The 14,672-nt window shown below is 38.8% G+C and overlaps 1 protein-coding gene across 1 annotated transcript in view; it reads left to right on the top strand.

Annotated features, from left to right (window-relative positions):
• Window positions 1-14,672, top strand: part of LOC134511806 (dynein axonemal heavy chain 5-like) — a 169,252-nt gene that overhangs the window by 45,071 nt on the left and 109,509 nt on the right. The window contains exons 33-40 of the mRNA XM_063326333.1: window positions 2,014-2,125; window positions 2,455-2,583; window positions 6,936-7,135; window positions 7,239-7,392; window positions 9,814-10,080; window positions 10,282-10,410; window positions 10,811-11,026; window positions 12,610-12,756. Coding sequence (XP_063182403.1) covers window positions 2,014-2,125; window positions 2,455-2,583; window positions 6,936-7,135; window positions 7,239-7,392; window positions 9,814-10,080; window positions 10,282-10,410; window positions 10,811-11,026; window positions 12,610-12,756 — 1,354 coding nt within the window. The remainder of the gene's footprint in view (window positions 1-2,013; window positions 2,126-2,454; window positions 2,584-6,935; window positions 7,136-7,238; window positions 7,393-9,813; window positions 10,081-10,281; window positions 10,411-10,810; window positions 11,027-12,609; window positions 12,757-14,672) is intronic.

Genomic DNA, 14,672 nt, shown 5'->3' with positions numbered 1-14,672 from the left:
CTGTCTTCTAGTCATTAATTTGGAAAACCTCATTTAAAAAAGAAAAATAATAATAGCAAAAATGAATGTATGTAAAATATATATACTTTTGCATTTGGACAATATCTATAAGTCTTGATATCATTTCAGTAGAATTCTGGAATCTGCATCATCATTTTTTCTATAGTTAATTATATTTTACAGGTTAGTAGGATTCTCTTTATGCCTCCTTCTCCTGGAACTCTAAAGGAAGCCATTGTGTGACAACAGTTTTGGAAGTTGTGTGTTTATCTTTTTACTTCACGTGTGACTTTTTTTTTTTCCTCTCAAGTGTTGAGCTGTATTTGGAGCATGGTGACCACCATGCAGTAACTCCATAGGCAGTAAATATTTGTTTGTAATAGAGTCTAACCCAGTACTATCCTTCCTTTGGCAGTCTTGCTAGCATTATTGCATCAAGCTATTCTCTTTAAAGCTGGAGAAATTTAAACAGTGTACAGGGGATACCTACAGAAATAACTAAGATGGTATGCTGTGTTATGAAAGGAGCAGGAATACTGGAAATACAATTAGTGGTTTAATTGTAAAGATATGCATAATTCTCTAATGTTCTTTTTTGCTACCCCTTTAAAAAATAGTAATAGAATAGAAAACCTAGAATCATAAAAATAAGAATCACAAGAATAACTGTAGGTGAAAATAGATCCATGTAAAAAGAGATTAAAAGGATAAATATTTAGAGAAAACACATGTGATAGAGAACATTATAGAAGTTTATAATAACAGCTAGAGAGAAGTTCCCCTTTATGTTTTACTGTAATATAGTGTAAAGAGAATGTCCAATAAATTTAAGAAGGAAATTTAAACCTGATTAATGGAGTAGTATTTTAACATAGTATGTAACTCATAGAACTTCCTATTAGAAGATATTACTGAGACCAAGACAGAGAAAAAAGGTATTTGCATAAAAAAGTTAGCAGTTTTCATTACCAAGCCAAGACCTCCAATTTCCAATTGTCAGCCTAAGACAAAGTTTGTAAGAATGTTACTTGTGCCTCAGCATAGAAGTAGCCAGGAGCTGCCTCTTAAAGCTTTATCCATACATGGCAGAGTATCATTTTCCATTCTGCAATGCTTTTCTCTGGCATATTTAATACTGTCTATTGTTGGATTCAAGATGAAAGACTACAGAGATTATTGCAGTGCCATGACAGTATGCATATGTTCGTCTACCTCTTACCAGCAAGCAGTGAAGAATTCACACATGCTCCAGCGTTGTGTGACAGGTCTGTCTGATTTTGAGCTGTGAAAAATGGAGGATTTCTTTGAAGGAATTTTTCATTATGGGTTGGTTTTATGCAGATTTTTGTTTCTGCCATTGAGCTGTAAGAGAACTGCTGTCAGTCTTTGGTCCATAGCTTTGGCAGATGAAAATTGGCATTACTTGTTAGAAGCAAGTGGAGCTCTGACAATTCGTAGTACAAGAGGTTCTTTATTTTAGTTTCGGGTTTTTTTTTTCATCTTGAAATTGTGCATAAAGGAAGATTTTTCTTTAAATATCTTTTGTACAAACTAGGTATAAAATAGGAGATGCTTAATTGAAACAAAAGTATTTTTTCTGTTTGCAAGCAGGTCAGTTTTGGTTTACAATGTACTTTATTATGCTTGAAAAAAAGGTATGTGTTTAATCCTTTTTCCCCTTTACAAAATTGGGTGCATTTTCAAATTTTTGATAAAACAGTGACATTGCAAAAGCTTAAGTTCAGACCTGGGTTTGCACATGAAATTAATCTCCTTTAATTCAAACTGAAATAGAAACCAAACCGTTCTACTGTAATTTTTACTGTCTTTAGCAGTGTTTCATGCCTGCAGTCAGAAACAATCAGCTATATATTATGTTGCCAGCTTGCAGCTGGATTTTTATTTAAAGTCTACTGGTCCATTCGTTGAAAAATGAGAAGATATTGTACTATTAAATGGTGGATTGTGATTATTAAGAATAAAATATTTCTTCTTTTTTTGTGCTTTTTAAAGAATCCGTAAGTTACCGAAAGCATTGAAGGAATGGCAAGCTTTTCAAGATCTTAAAAAAAAAATTGATGACTTCACAGAGAGCTGTCCTTTGCTTGAAATGATGGCAAACAAAGTATGTTCAGCATAATAATTTGGAGATAAGGTTCACTTGAAAAACTCTATTGAAGACTATGTTGTATGACTATAAGATGCTTTCTCTAATTCGTTTTTTATAGATAAAAGCAGCTATATTTGTGGCAAAAATCTAGTTAGGATTAGTTAGAGAAGAGTAAAACAAAAGACTTCATAATGTGATTAGTAGAACTATTAATGCTTTCAATGGAATGGAAATACAGACTCTTCTATTTGTTAACAGAGGCAGTGCAAAAGTATGTGATCATTCTAGTCCTAAACATAATACAATTTAAAAAAATCTTCCCTAATTCCTATGGACTTTTCTAGGCAATGATGTCACGACACTGGGAAAGAATTGCACAAGTAACTGGGCATCACTTTGATGTTGACTCTGAAAATTTCGCTTTGAAAAACATAATGGATGCCTCTTTATTAAAATACAAAGAAGATATTGAGGTACAAGTACTTTTCTGGGTTTTCTTTCATTTCTTTTGTTGTTTTGTTTTTTTTTGTTTGTTTTGTTTTTAAATTAATAACTTGTGATCTGGGGCTCTGTGCTTTTGGAATCCTGTTTCTAGCCAGCTTTGTAACATTAAACAATTTGGCTTTAATTGGAGAATCCTTTTGAAGAATGAGCTTTGGTAGCTGGTATTAGCAGTGATGGTTAGTTTATTTCCTTTTTATTCTGGAGAAGGATTAAATGGATAGGTGGTATTACACTAATCCTTCCATAGAAGGAATTAGTTTATTTTAAGAGTAGTGTGATTCTGTCATGCTTCTGGTTTATGGTCAGCCTACTTATAATTTTTTCTTCCTTTTAAAAGTCTTATCAGAGAGAAGAAATAGTTGATGTAAGTCTGATCCTGTTTAGTGCTCAAAATCCTTGGAACAAAGTAGAAGTGGAGGATATGGGATTAAAGGAGAACAAGATTCTTTTGTCTTTCAAAAGTGACTCTTCACAAGAGCACAGAGCATTGAGAAGGCTTATGTAATGAACACAAGCCTCAAAGCTATTGCCTCCTCCATTTTGGGGACAGTAGTTATCTATCAAGTACATTAGCTTTATGCTCATTACCTTTTGTGAGAACAAAGTATAGCTAAAAATAAAGAAGGAAAATGCCAACAGTTTCTAACTTCAGTTCTATTGTCACTTAGCTAAATCTGTGGTCCCTTCGTAGTAGTGACCTGATTTCAAGGCTTTGGGAGGGTTAGTAAGGGAATCTAGAGCACAGGTTATTTTTTCTCTCTCCTCCCAGTTGTGGGCAGCGACATTGGAAGAAACAGATGAGCCCAGTCTATTAATACATGTCTCCGTGGCTGGTGTCACCACCACCAGGCTTGCTGGCATCAGATGGGTTTCACCTTTCTGAAAGGGGGAAGAGGGTCTTGGCTCATGAGCTAGCGGGGATCATTGACAGAGCTTTAAACTAGGCTTGAGGGAGGAGGGGGACAATATCAGTCTTGCCTGTGACAAGCTGTGGGATGACATGCAACGGTTAGAGGGACGGTGTGCTAGCAAGGGCCTGCAGCCTGTTGCTCTGAGACGTTCTGGCAATACTGTAGCACACTTGAAGTCTTACAGAGATGAATCAGGGGCTCTTGAGGTAATAGGAGCCAAGAGGGATACTTCAGTGAAATACCTCAAAAGGAATTAAGAGGTGTTCCTCTAAGAAAGTGACATGGCCAACAACCCAGCTGAAGTGCCTCTACACCAATGCACACAGCATGGGCAACAAACAGGATGAGTTGGAAGCCACCATACTGCTAGAAAACTGCGACCTAGTTGCCATTACTGAAACCTGGTGGGGCGAATCCCATGACTTGAGTGTGGCTATCGATGGCTACAGGCTGTTCAGAAGGGACAGGCGAGGAAGGAGGGGTAGAGGTGTTGCCCTCTACATCAAGAAACTGATAGAGCATGAAGAGCTCTCTCCACTCTGGTGAGACCCCACCTGGAGTAATGTGTCCAGCTCTGGAGCCCTCAGCACAGGAAAGACATGGACCTGTTGGAGTGAGTCCAGAGGAGGGCCATAAAAATGATCAGAGGGCTGGAGCACGTCTCCTATTAGGACAGGCTGAGAGAGTTGAGGTTGTTCAGCCTGGAGAAGAGAAGGCTCTAGGGAGACCTTGTTGCAGCCTTTCAGTACTTAAAGGGGGCCTACAGGAAAGATGGGGACAAACTTTTTAGCAGGGCCTGTTGCGACAGGACAAGGGGTAATGGCTTTAAACTAAAAGAGGGAAGGTTTAGGCTAGATATAAGGAAGAAATGTTTTACACTGAGGGTGGTGAAATACTGACACAGGTTGCCCAGAGAGGTGGAAGATGCCCCATCCCTGGAAACTTTCAAGGTCAGGTTGGACGGGGCTCTGAGCAACCTGATCTAGTTGAAGATGTCCCTGCTCGTTGCAGGTGGACTAGGTGACCTTTAAAGGTCCCTTCCAACCCAAACTATTCTATGATACTATGATTTGTCTTGTTCCACAAAGGAACACTTCTAAAGCAAAAACACACAATCAGACTTCTTGGTTTCAAACAAGAATTTAAGCCATGTGAAAGGTTCAGAGTGGTAGTCCTACACTTAAGGAAAGACTTTAAACCTGTGATGAAATCCAATAAACTCCTGAACCTGAATTTGGGGTCCAATCCATATAGTTGCTCCTTTTGCCTCTGATGCAGTAACCAATTTTATGACAGTCCTGTCCTCTTGAAGAGGTAGCAGGCAGTCATGTTGTCCACGTAAGCTCTATTCTTGGACTGTTTATTGGTTTTGATTGGTAATGTGTATTTTCCTTAACCTCCTCAGTAGGTATATTTGACTTCAAATTTTAATATATCTAATACAAATTCTGCCTGCAGATTAACTGAGTCAGTGAATTTTCAAATGCGTAAGGTGCTAGTGCAAGTGAAGATGGAGTATAGCCCATAAGATGTTCCAGTTACAAGTAGTACTATAATGTAGTCTAGTTTGTAATATAGTAATTTTGAGGTGTTTCAGTGTATATTTTCATTAGCTAGAAATTAAAGTCTGGATCTAAACAACGAATTTTAATTGTCTTTGTAAGTGTGCATTAAATTAACCTTAGAGGAACATCATTATTAGCCTTAGAGGAACAGCAGTAGGACCAGTTGTTCCCTGAGTACCCAGACCCCTGAGCTAGAAGACAGGGATGGGGAGCAGAATGAAGCCCCTCTAATCCAAAGGGAAACGGTGAGGGACCTGCTTCAGCACCTGGAGGTGCACAAATCTATGGGGCCGGATGGGATCCACCCAAGGGTATTGAAAGAGCTGGCGGAAGTGCTCGCCAGGCCACTTTGCATCATTTATGAGCAGTCCTGGACAACCGGGGAGGTCCCAGCCAACTGGAGGTTAGCAAATGTGGCACCCATCCACAAGAAGGGCCAGAAGGAGGATCCGGGGAACTACAGGCCAGTCAGTCTGACCTCGGTGCCTGGGAAGGTCATGGAACAGGTCCTCCTCAGTGCCATTACACGGCACATGCAGGAGAACAGGGTGATCAGGCCCAGTCAGCATGGGTTTGTGAAGGGCAGGTCATGCCTATCAAACCTAATATCCTTCTATGATAAGGTGACCCACTTAGTGGATGAGGGAAAAGCTGTGGATGTTATCTACTTGGATTTTTGCAAAGCTTTTGACACTGTTTCCCACAGCATTCTCCTGGAGAAACTGGCTGCTCATGGCCTGGACAGGTGTACTCTTCGCTGGGTAAAAAACTGGCTGGATGGCCGTGCCCAGAGAGTGGTGGTAAATGGAGTTAAATCCAGTTGGTGTCCGGTCACAAGCGGTGTCCCCCAGGGCTCGGTGCTGGGGCCGGTTCTCTTTAATATCTTTATCAATGATCTGGATGAAGGGATCGAATGCACCCTCAGTAAGTTCGCAGATGACACTAAACTGGGCGGGCGTGTTGATCTGCTTGAGGGTAGGTTGGCTCTGCAGAGGGACCTGGACAGGCTGGACCGATGGGCTGAGACCAACGGTATGAGGTTCAACAAGGTCAAATGCCGGGTCCTGCACTTGGGACACAACAACCCCATGCAGCGCTACAGGATTGGGGCAGAGTGGCTCGAAAGCAGCCCAGCAGAAAAGGACCTGGGGGTGTTGGTTGACAGCCGGCTGAATATGAGCCAGCAGTGTGCCCACGTGGCCAAGAAGGCCAACAGCATCCTGGCCTGTATCAGGAATAGTGTGGTGAGCCGGACTAGGGAAGTGATCATCCCCCCGTACTCGGCACTGGTGAGGCCCCATTTCGAGTACTGCGTTCAGTTTTGGGCCCCTCGCTACAAGAGGGACATTGAGGTGTTTGAGCGTGTCCAGAGAAGGGCTACAAAGCTGGTGAGGGGTCTGGAGGACAAACCTTATGAAGAACGACTGAGGGAGCTGGGGTTGTTTAGCCTGGAGAAGAGGAGGCTGAGGGGAGACCTTATCACCCTCTACAACTACCTGAGAGGAGGTTGTAGAGAGATGGGGGCTGACCTCTTCTCCCTGGTGACAAGTGATAGGACGAGGGGAAACGGGTTCAAGTTACGTCAGGGGAGGTTTAGATTGGGTATTAGGAAACATTTTTTCACTGAAAGGGTTATTAAACATTGGAATAGGCTGCCCAGGGAGGTGGTGGATTCACCATCCCTGGAGGTGTTTAAAAAAAGGGTAGATGGGGCACTGAGGGACATGGTTTAGAAGTGGCTTTTGTCAGGGTAGGTTAAAGGTTGGACTTGATGATCTTAAAGGTCCCTTCCAGCCTCAGCAATTCTATGATTCTATGATCATTTACTAGTTTAATTTTACACAGGATATCTGCATCAGTGCTGTTAAAGAAAATGATATTGAAGGAAAATTGAAGCATGTCATCAATGAATGGAGTACTCATGCTTTCAGTTTTGGCCAATTCAAAACTCGAGGAGAACTCCTTCTGAAAGGATCAGATATATTGGAGAAAATAGCTTTGGTGGAAGACAGCCTCATGATATTGGGGTCGCTAATGAGCAACAGGTACAAAACTTAATAAATACACATATTCTGTAAGTCTAATCAAACCCAAAAGTAAACAGTTATCATCTTAGGTTCTTTTTCCCTTTAACTCATGTTCATACAGGTATAATGCACCATTTAAGTCCACTATACAACAGTGGGTTCAGAAGTTGACCAATACTGCAGAGATCATTGAAAACTGGATAACCGTACAAAACCTCTGGATTTACCTTGAAGCTGTGTTTGTTGGTGGAGACATAGCAAAACAACTACCCCAAGTATGTTGATTTGTGATAACAATATGTTAATAGCAATATGTTGTACCAAGAGATTAGCCACATCACAGAGTTTACTTGCCAATGCATATATGTTTTATGGGCTGTGCATAGGCAGTTCAGAAGAAGTTTTGCCAAACTGGGGTCTGTCTGGTTAGAACTTGATCAAACCTACAGCAGCAGCATTGTTTGTAATTCAGGCTCAAATGTTCCTGTCAGCTTGCAATATTAGTGAATCGTATGATAGCACAGGGCTTAGGACTACTTAATGGTACAAAACTGATATATCACTTCTCTCATATATACCAACATCCCTTTCTTCCTGTGCACACGTGTTTATATGCTCTAAGTTATGTAATAATAGAGTGACAGATTTTCTGTATGAATTCTGTACTTGCTAGGACTCGGTATAACTAAGTCCGAGAGAGGTGCTGCAAGACTTCGGCAGCTGCATGTATGCTAATCTGTGTGGACTATTGCAGCTTCTTCAAATGGCAATTATGACCTTCCGTCACAGCGGCTGCAAAAGAGTTAAGGAATGATCTGACTTCCTGCAGGAGAGAAATACAAGAATACATCATCCTCTCTGTTGCATCTTGTAATGAGGGGTTTTGATATAGTTCTAGGAGACCACAGTTTAGTAGCACTGCATCAACCAGCACTGTAACTTAGCAAAACCATGACTATTGGGAAATTATTAAATATGAATTTATTTCAGGCCACATCTTTTATAATTAACATCTTACAGTTTCCAAAACTAACATTAATTTTTGTCAGTCAAGTAAATCTTTAACTGTTATTTAAGATAACAATACATTTTTTTTTTAGTTCATTAGATATGTTTATATTGTTAAAGTTTATTAGAGAACTTATAAGCAGTTTTTGCAGATAAACAAGTGCTGCAGCACAGCTGAGGCATTTGATAACTGCTAAAGCTACTTCTTACAAGGATGATACATGAAAGAGTATTCTGGAAACAGGCAAATGTGGTGACTATCTTTAAAGAAGGAGGAGAAGGAACAGCTTGGTGGAGGAGTAATGATAGATGAGTGGGCTTAATTGCAATTCCTGGATGAATACTGCAACAAATAACTGTAAGCATCTGGAAGTTAACAAGGAGATGAGTAACAGTCAGTGTGGATTTGTCAGGAGCAAAACGTGTCAAACAAATCTGATCTATTTTTAGAGTGGGCAACAAGCTTTGTGGATAGAAGAAAATCAGTACTTGCTATATATCTTGGCTTTTGACACTGTCTCTCATAGTACCATCAGAAAATGAGTTTTAGATTGCTCATTTGTAAAATGCAGGCAGAAAAGTGGAATGCATAAACAGCAATAACTGATAACTAGAATATTGTACCTGGTTTTGGCCAAATAAACACATAGACAAATTTGAGAGAACATGAAAGAGGGTGATAAGAATAAAGAGCTATCCATGAAGGATGAAGCACAAGAAACATTCAACAAACTAGGCTTGTTTGGCTCGAAGGACGGGAAAAATTGAAGGGAAGATGTGATAAGCGTTAACAAAAATAAGTGTTGCTTGCATTGAAAACAATGCGTTCTCTGTATCTATGAATATGATGAGAAGTAATTGGTGTACACACAAGAAAGATTAAGCTTACATAAACCAGTCACCAGTAGCGAAGATTGCCTGGGGAGGCTTCTGAATCTCCAGCACTGAGCATCTTTAAACACAAGAGAGACAGATATTTTTCAAGAGTGGCATGGGTATGATCCTGTCTTGTGGCAGGCAAATAGCTTTGGATGGTCTCTTGAGATCTCTCTAGAGATCTCTCTTGAGATCTCTCTAGAAATCTCCTCTAGATTTCAGATAATTTATGATCCCATTAACATTTCATTTGTTGTAGGTGAAGAAAGACTTTTTAAAGTCAGTATATCCAGTGTAGGAGAGTATTTATTCTCCAGCTCCCAGTATTTGAGAATTTGTCTCCCTTCACCTACAATACCTTACAAGTGCAGCAGCTTCAGACTATTTATACTGTTTTCGTTTGTCAGTTATTACTACTAACAACTTACTCCTCATTCCTCATAACTTGTGTGGAGCAGCCATTACATGACATTGTGTATTGCTGTTAGGAAGACTGCCATTTCTGCGAATGCCGCTGTTTGAGTTTTCTGGTGTGTGCTGGAATCTTTTTATATGGACAATTTTGGTGCCCAACAGGAAGTAAAAGACATTTCCAGAGCTGTCCTATTGGACTCTTTCTCTTGCAATTTGAACTCTGGTCATTATAAACACTGATCATTATAAGCATGCCTATAAATATTCATACGCTAGTCCTGAAAGAAGACTTGAACAGCAAGGGAAATATTAAACTATTACCTTGTCTCATGGAATCCTTTAATTTTTAGAATGTGACAAACATAAGGAAAAGCTAATGCATTTTTCATGTACTCCAGGAAGCCAGAAGATTTCAGAACATTGATAAGTCATGGCAGAGAATTATGCAGAGAGCCCATGAAACATCAAACATTGTGCAATGCTGTGTTGGAGATGAGACTTTGGCACAGCTATTACCACATTTGCTGGAACAATTGGAAATCTGTCAGAAATCATTGACTGGGTATTTGGAAAAAAAAAGGTTAATATTTCCAAGATTTTTTTTTGTATCTGACCCTGCTCTTCTGGAAATCCTTGGTCAAGCGTCTGATTCCCACACTATTCAGGTACAAGTAATACGTCAATAATGTTCTTACGGTCAATATTAGTAAGTGAGGACCATGGAGGATTTTGTTATTTAGTTGAGAGAATTTCGTTCACTTATGGAAAGATTTATAGAATCTTCTAATACAGGATTTAAAGGAAAAGTAATAATGCCATATCAGATGAGTTTATGGAGCTTTTTTTTTTTTCTGATTCTATTGTAGGCACATTTATTAAGTTTGTTTGACAATGTTAACCGAGTGGGATTTCATGAAAAAAACTACGACCAGATTTTATTGTTTGAATCTCAAGAAGGAGAACAGGTCAATATTATTGAACCAGTTTTAGCTCAGGTAATGGAATTACATATTGCAGTTTTTCATGACTTGATTTAAAGTAGATTTATGTTTCAGAGACCGACAGTATCGCATCATGCTATTATTTGACTACTTGAAGGAAAACCTTTCAATGTGAACAGCAAGAGCAAAGGCCAGAAAGGACCGGACATTTGTGTCATTCTATAATGATTACTTTACCTGTTTTTTCAGCGGTACTGATGTGAAGTGCCAAATCCATCACATATCTCTAGAAGGGCAGTGCAGTAGAAGGAAGGGAGGAGTCTCTTGAAGATTAGAGAATAACAAAGGGGGAAGTGGGTGTATGAAGGACTGGAAAAAAAGTCGCGTAGGGTTTTTTCTCCTTGTGAATTATTCATAAGCTAATTATTTAAAAATACTTTCTTATTTATTTCAGGGCAACGTGGAATTCTGGTTAGGTCAGCTGCTGAATGGGATTAGGAAAACAATCCACACCATCATTAGACAGGCATCAATGGCCATTAGTGATTCAGGATTTAAGCTGTATGACTTTCAGGCAATGTTTCCTGCACAAATAGGACTTCTGGGAATTCAAATGATCTGGACCAGAGATGCAGAGAATGCACTAAACAGTGCCAAAACGGACAAAAAGGTAGTATTTAATGAATCTTTGGGGATTAATTGAAAGCATTGTTTGGAACAGTGCATATTGTGAAAAGTTAAAAGTAACGTGTAGGAAAAAGCACAAAATACTAGTTAAGTAACCAGAATAACAAATAAAATATCAGGAAAACAGAATGATGAAAAATGTGTTAAGAGGTCACACCTCTTCATCATCCCCCAGCATGTGCTTTAGAATTGCTTCTAATCCTGTGATTTTCTCTATTGTTCTGTCAGCGCAGTCATTTTGGAAGGGACAGTTTCTCATTTTGGGAATATAAGGAATCTTATTGTATTACTTTCCAAAATCAAATTTGGAAAGCAATCAGAGCTCCCAAAATTTGGGGAAATAACTGTGCTTCATGGGCATTGGTCTGCTGTAACAGAGTGTATTAGATTCTTCATTTGATGAGCTCTTTTTTTTAGGGAAGGGAAAGAATAGAAGCCATTTGGGGAGGTGCTAGTTTAATCTCGAACGTGTAGAGAAGATACTGTTAACACCAAGGTGTTATTACAAACACTGCATCTATAAAGGAGGAAGGAGAGGATGTCAGCTGAAGATTTGCAAATTAACATTAATCATGAATATACAGTGAGATTGAACTAGTAACACCATCTTACAATAAAAGTAAATGCAGGGGAATGGTACCATGCTGTACTTTGATACTGAATGAAAACAAAGACTCCAGACTATGAAAAGGATCACTTAGTGCTACATAGACCTGCTTTTAGTCCACTCCAGTTCATATACTAACTAGAAGCAAAAATTCTTTTGCATTAACAAGAAAACAACTTTCATTTTTTGGGGGTTGAACTCTGTGTGTTTGGGGGGCGGGGAGGTTGTTTAGTTCTCCGTTAGTTTTGCAGTGTTTTTAGCATTTTTTTCTCAGCAAACAGTGTGAGTTTTAGGCTTTGGATATATTTACAGAAAGCAAGTGTGATTGTTCTCTCACACATTTGGAACAGGAGTATATATGAGCTGCCCTTTCTGAAACCTCAGTACTTTATAATTTGTTGTATACCAGGAACACCACTGAAGAGGCTGACGCTGTTTACATAAGTCAGTATTGTATCGTCAATGTTGTATTTTGTGGAATTTTGTAGCAATGTCTGATGCCACAAAAGAAATTATTGTTTTAGCATTGACATCTAAAATTACACTATATTTCCCACCTCCTCTGGTTAGGGGATGTGGTAGATCTCCAGGTTCCTGTTCCTCCTAAAGAGTAGATATTGCTTGGGCTGATGTGCGATACCCAAAACCAGAGACTGATAGTTCTGAAAATATGCAGGGATGCAACCAGCTGAAGGTGTAATGTACAGTAGAAGGACCAACAGTCTTGAATAAAATCTCATGATGTGACCTGTTCACCTAGATATAAAATTCTTGTTCTCTTTTGGGCTAAGAATGTATGCATGGAGGGCAGCCTGCAAATCCAAGTTTAGGATTCCAAGCCTAATAAATACAAAGCAGATGATAGATGTCATGGACCCATATGTTTTATTTTTTATTCTAAACATTGGAAGAACAAATGATGTTTGTATTAATATGGCTATTCCTGCTATGTGGAAAAGGTAATGCACGCAACAAATCAGAAGTTTTTGGAACTTTTAAATGATTTGATTGACATGACAACACATGATCTGACAAGAATGGAGCGCACAAAATATGAGACTTTAATCACCATTCATGTGCACCAGAAGGATATCTTTGATGATTTGGTAAGTTTTTGAAAACCTTTAGGGGACTTTCTGCATGGAGGTTTTTGCACCTATAAAAATATTTAAACAAATCTTACGATCTATCCTCTTTGAGTAGCTCTGACATTAGTGCTGTGATATAGCATATCAGATTTAGTTTGATTTCATATAGATGTCACAGAATCACAGAATGATGGGGATTGGAAGGGACCTCTGGAGATCATCTAGTCCAACCCGCCCTGCCAGAGCAGGGTCACCTAGAGCAGGTTGCACAGAAAGGCGTCCAGGCGGGTTTTGAATGTCTCTAGAGATGGAGACTCCACCACCTCTCTGGGCAGCCTGTTCCAGTGCTCTGCCACCCTCAGGGTAAAGAAGTTCTTCCTCATGTTTAGATGGAATTTCCTATGTTCAAATTTGTTCCTGTTGCCCCTTGTCCTGTCACTGGGCACCACTGAAAACAGGTTGGTCCCATCCTCCTGACACCCAGCCTTTAAGTATTTATAAGGATGGATAAGATCCCCTCTCAGTTGTCTTTTTTACAGATTGAAAAGACCCAAGTCCCTCAGCCTTTCTTCATGAGAGATGTTCTAGTCCCCCTGATGCATGTTAGGCAGAGATAAGGGTGGATTTACATATAGGTTTGTTCATAGGTTCAGGTTTCAGTTTTTAAAATGGTTGTTGATACCCATCATGCACAAACTCACTGTGAGCAAAAGAATTCAACTTTTAAAATTAAACTATTCTCTCAAATTGAAAATTTAATACATTATTTAATTGAAATTTAAATGGGAAAAAAGCCTGTTTAGTATTGCTATCAATCATGTGATTTCCAGCCCAGCTCGTATGTTGATTTAAGGTAATAGTTATTCAAAGATTAAAGTGGTGAGACTCCATATATTTGAAAAGGGTAGCAACAATAACCAGAACAGATATTTAAATTATTTTATAATTGCATTGCATCAGACTTCCTTTAGAGAAGTGTTTTGAATTCATGAAACTTATAATTATAAAAATGGAAGTAAAATAACTTTCAAAAAGCTTGCAAGATGCAAAGGTCAATAATTCAGTATGTGTTGTTTAATTTATGCATATATGTTAGAAAGATAAAAATTAAGTGCACGTGTAAAGAAAGATAGAAAATCATAAAGAAAAATACTGTAATTTAGAAAGAAAACTGCCAGCTTCTAAGATAGGGATGGGTTTTATCCTCTGCCTGTAATTTTTAATTTATTTTCATAATTATTTTCATAAATGAGCATTTAATCATCAATTACTTTAATGTCATATTATAATATTATAATTAAATGAAATCACAGAAAATTGGTTAAATTTAAAGGGTCCGTATGTGGAATAAAAAATCAGGGGCATGTCCAAAACTGGGGAAAGGATTCTTAATTGTTACATGTAATATTATTCTTTTCTCTCAAAACATTATATTCCCTGCTAAACACGTCCTTTTGTGATTGAGAGAAAGTAGAGGGAAGTGGCTGAGAATCCAGAACCTCCTCTTCACCTTAAACCATGTCTGCAAGGCCGATAACCAGGACTACATTTTCTGTAAGAGGCTGGTAGTTTTGAGTTGAAGTGTCAAAAATAATGAATCAAGATGTATTAATCTGCCAGAAATCTAAATATGTATGTGGCAAGTTCAAACTGGAAAATATATCCCAAACAAACACATCGCTATGTGTACAATATATTCAAGCGTTGCTCACAGTCTAGTATTTCTGTGAGTAATGGCACCAGATACTGTGCAGTGTAACCAGTATTGTTACTTAGTTTTTTATGAAGTTTTCTATCACTGTTCTTCAATATCTCTGTAAGATGCAATTCACAATCTCTGTACACAATTCAGAGGAAAATCAAAGTGGTCAAAAGGTTCACAGTGTGTCATAGACAGGTTTGAAAAGATAATTCTGGGTGTCTCGAGTCCTGAC

The sequence above is a fragment of the Chroicocephalus ridibundus genome, chromosome 2 (assembly GCF_963924245.1).
Source record: "Chroicocephalus ridibundus chromosome 2, bChrRid1.1, whole genome shotgun sequence".
In the NCBI taxonomy this organism is placed as follows: Eukaryota; Metazoa; Chordata; class Aves; order Charadriiformes; family Laridae; genus Chroicocephalus; species Chroicocephalus ridibundus.
This window is presented reverse-complemented; position numbering and strand designations above follow the sequence as displayed.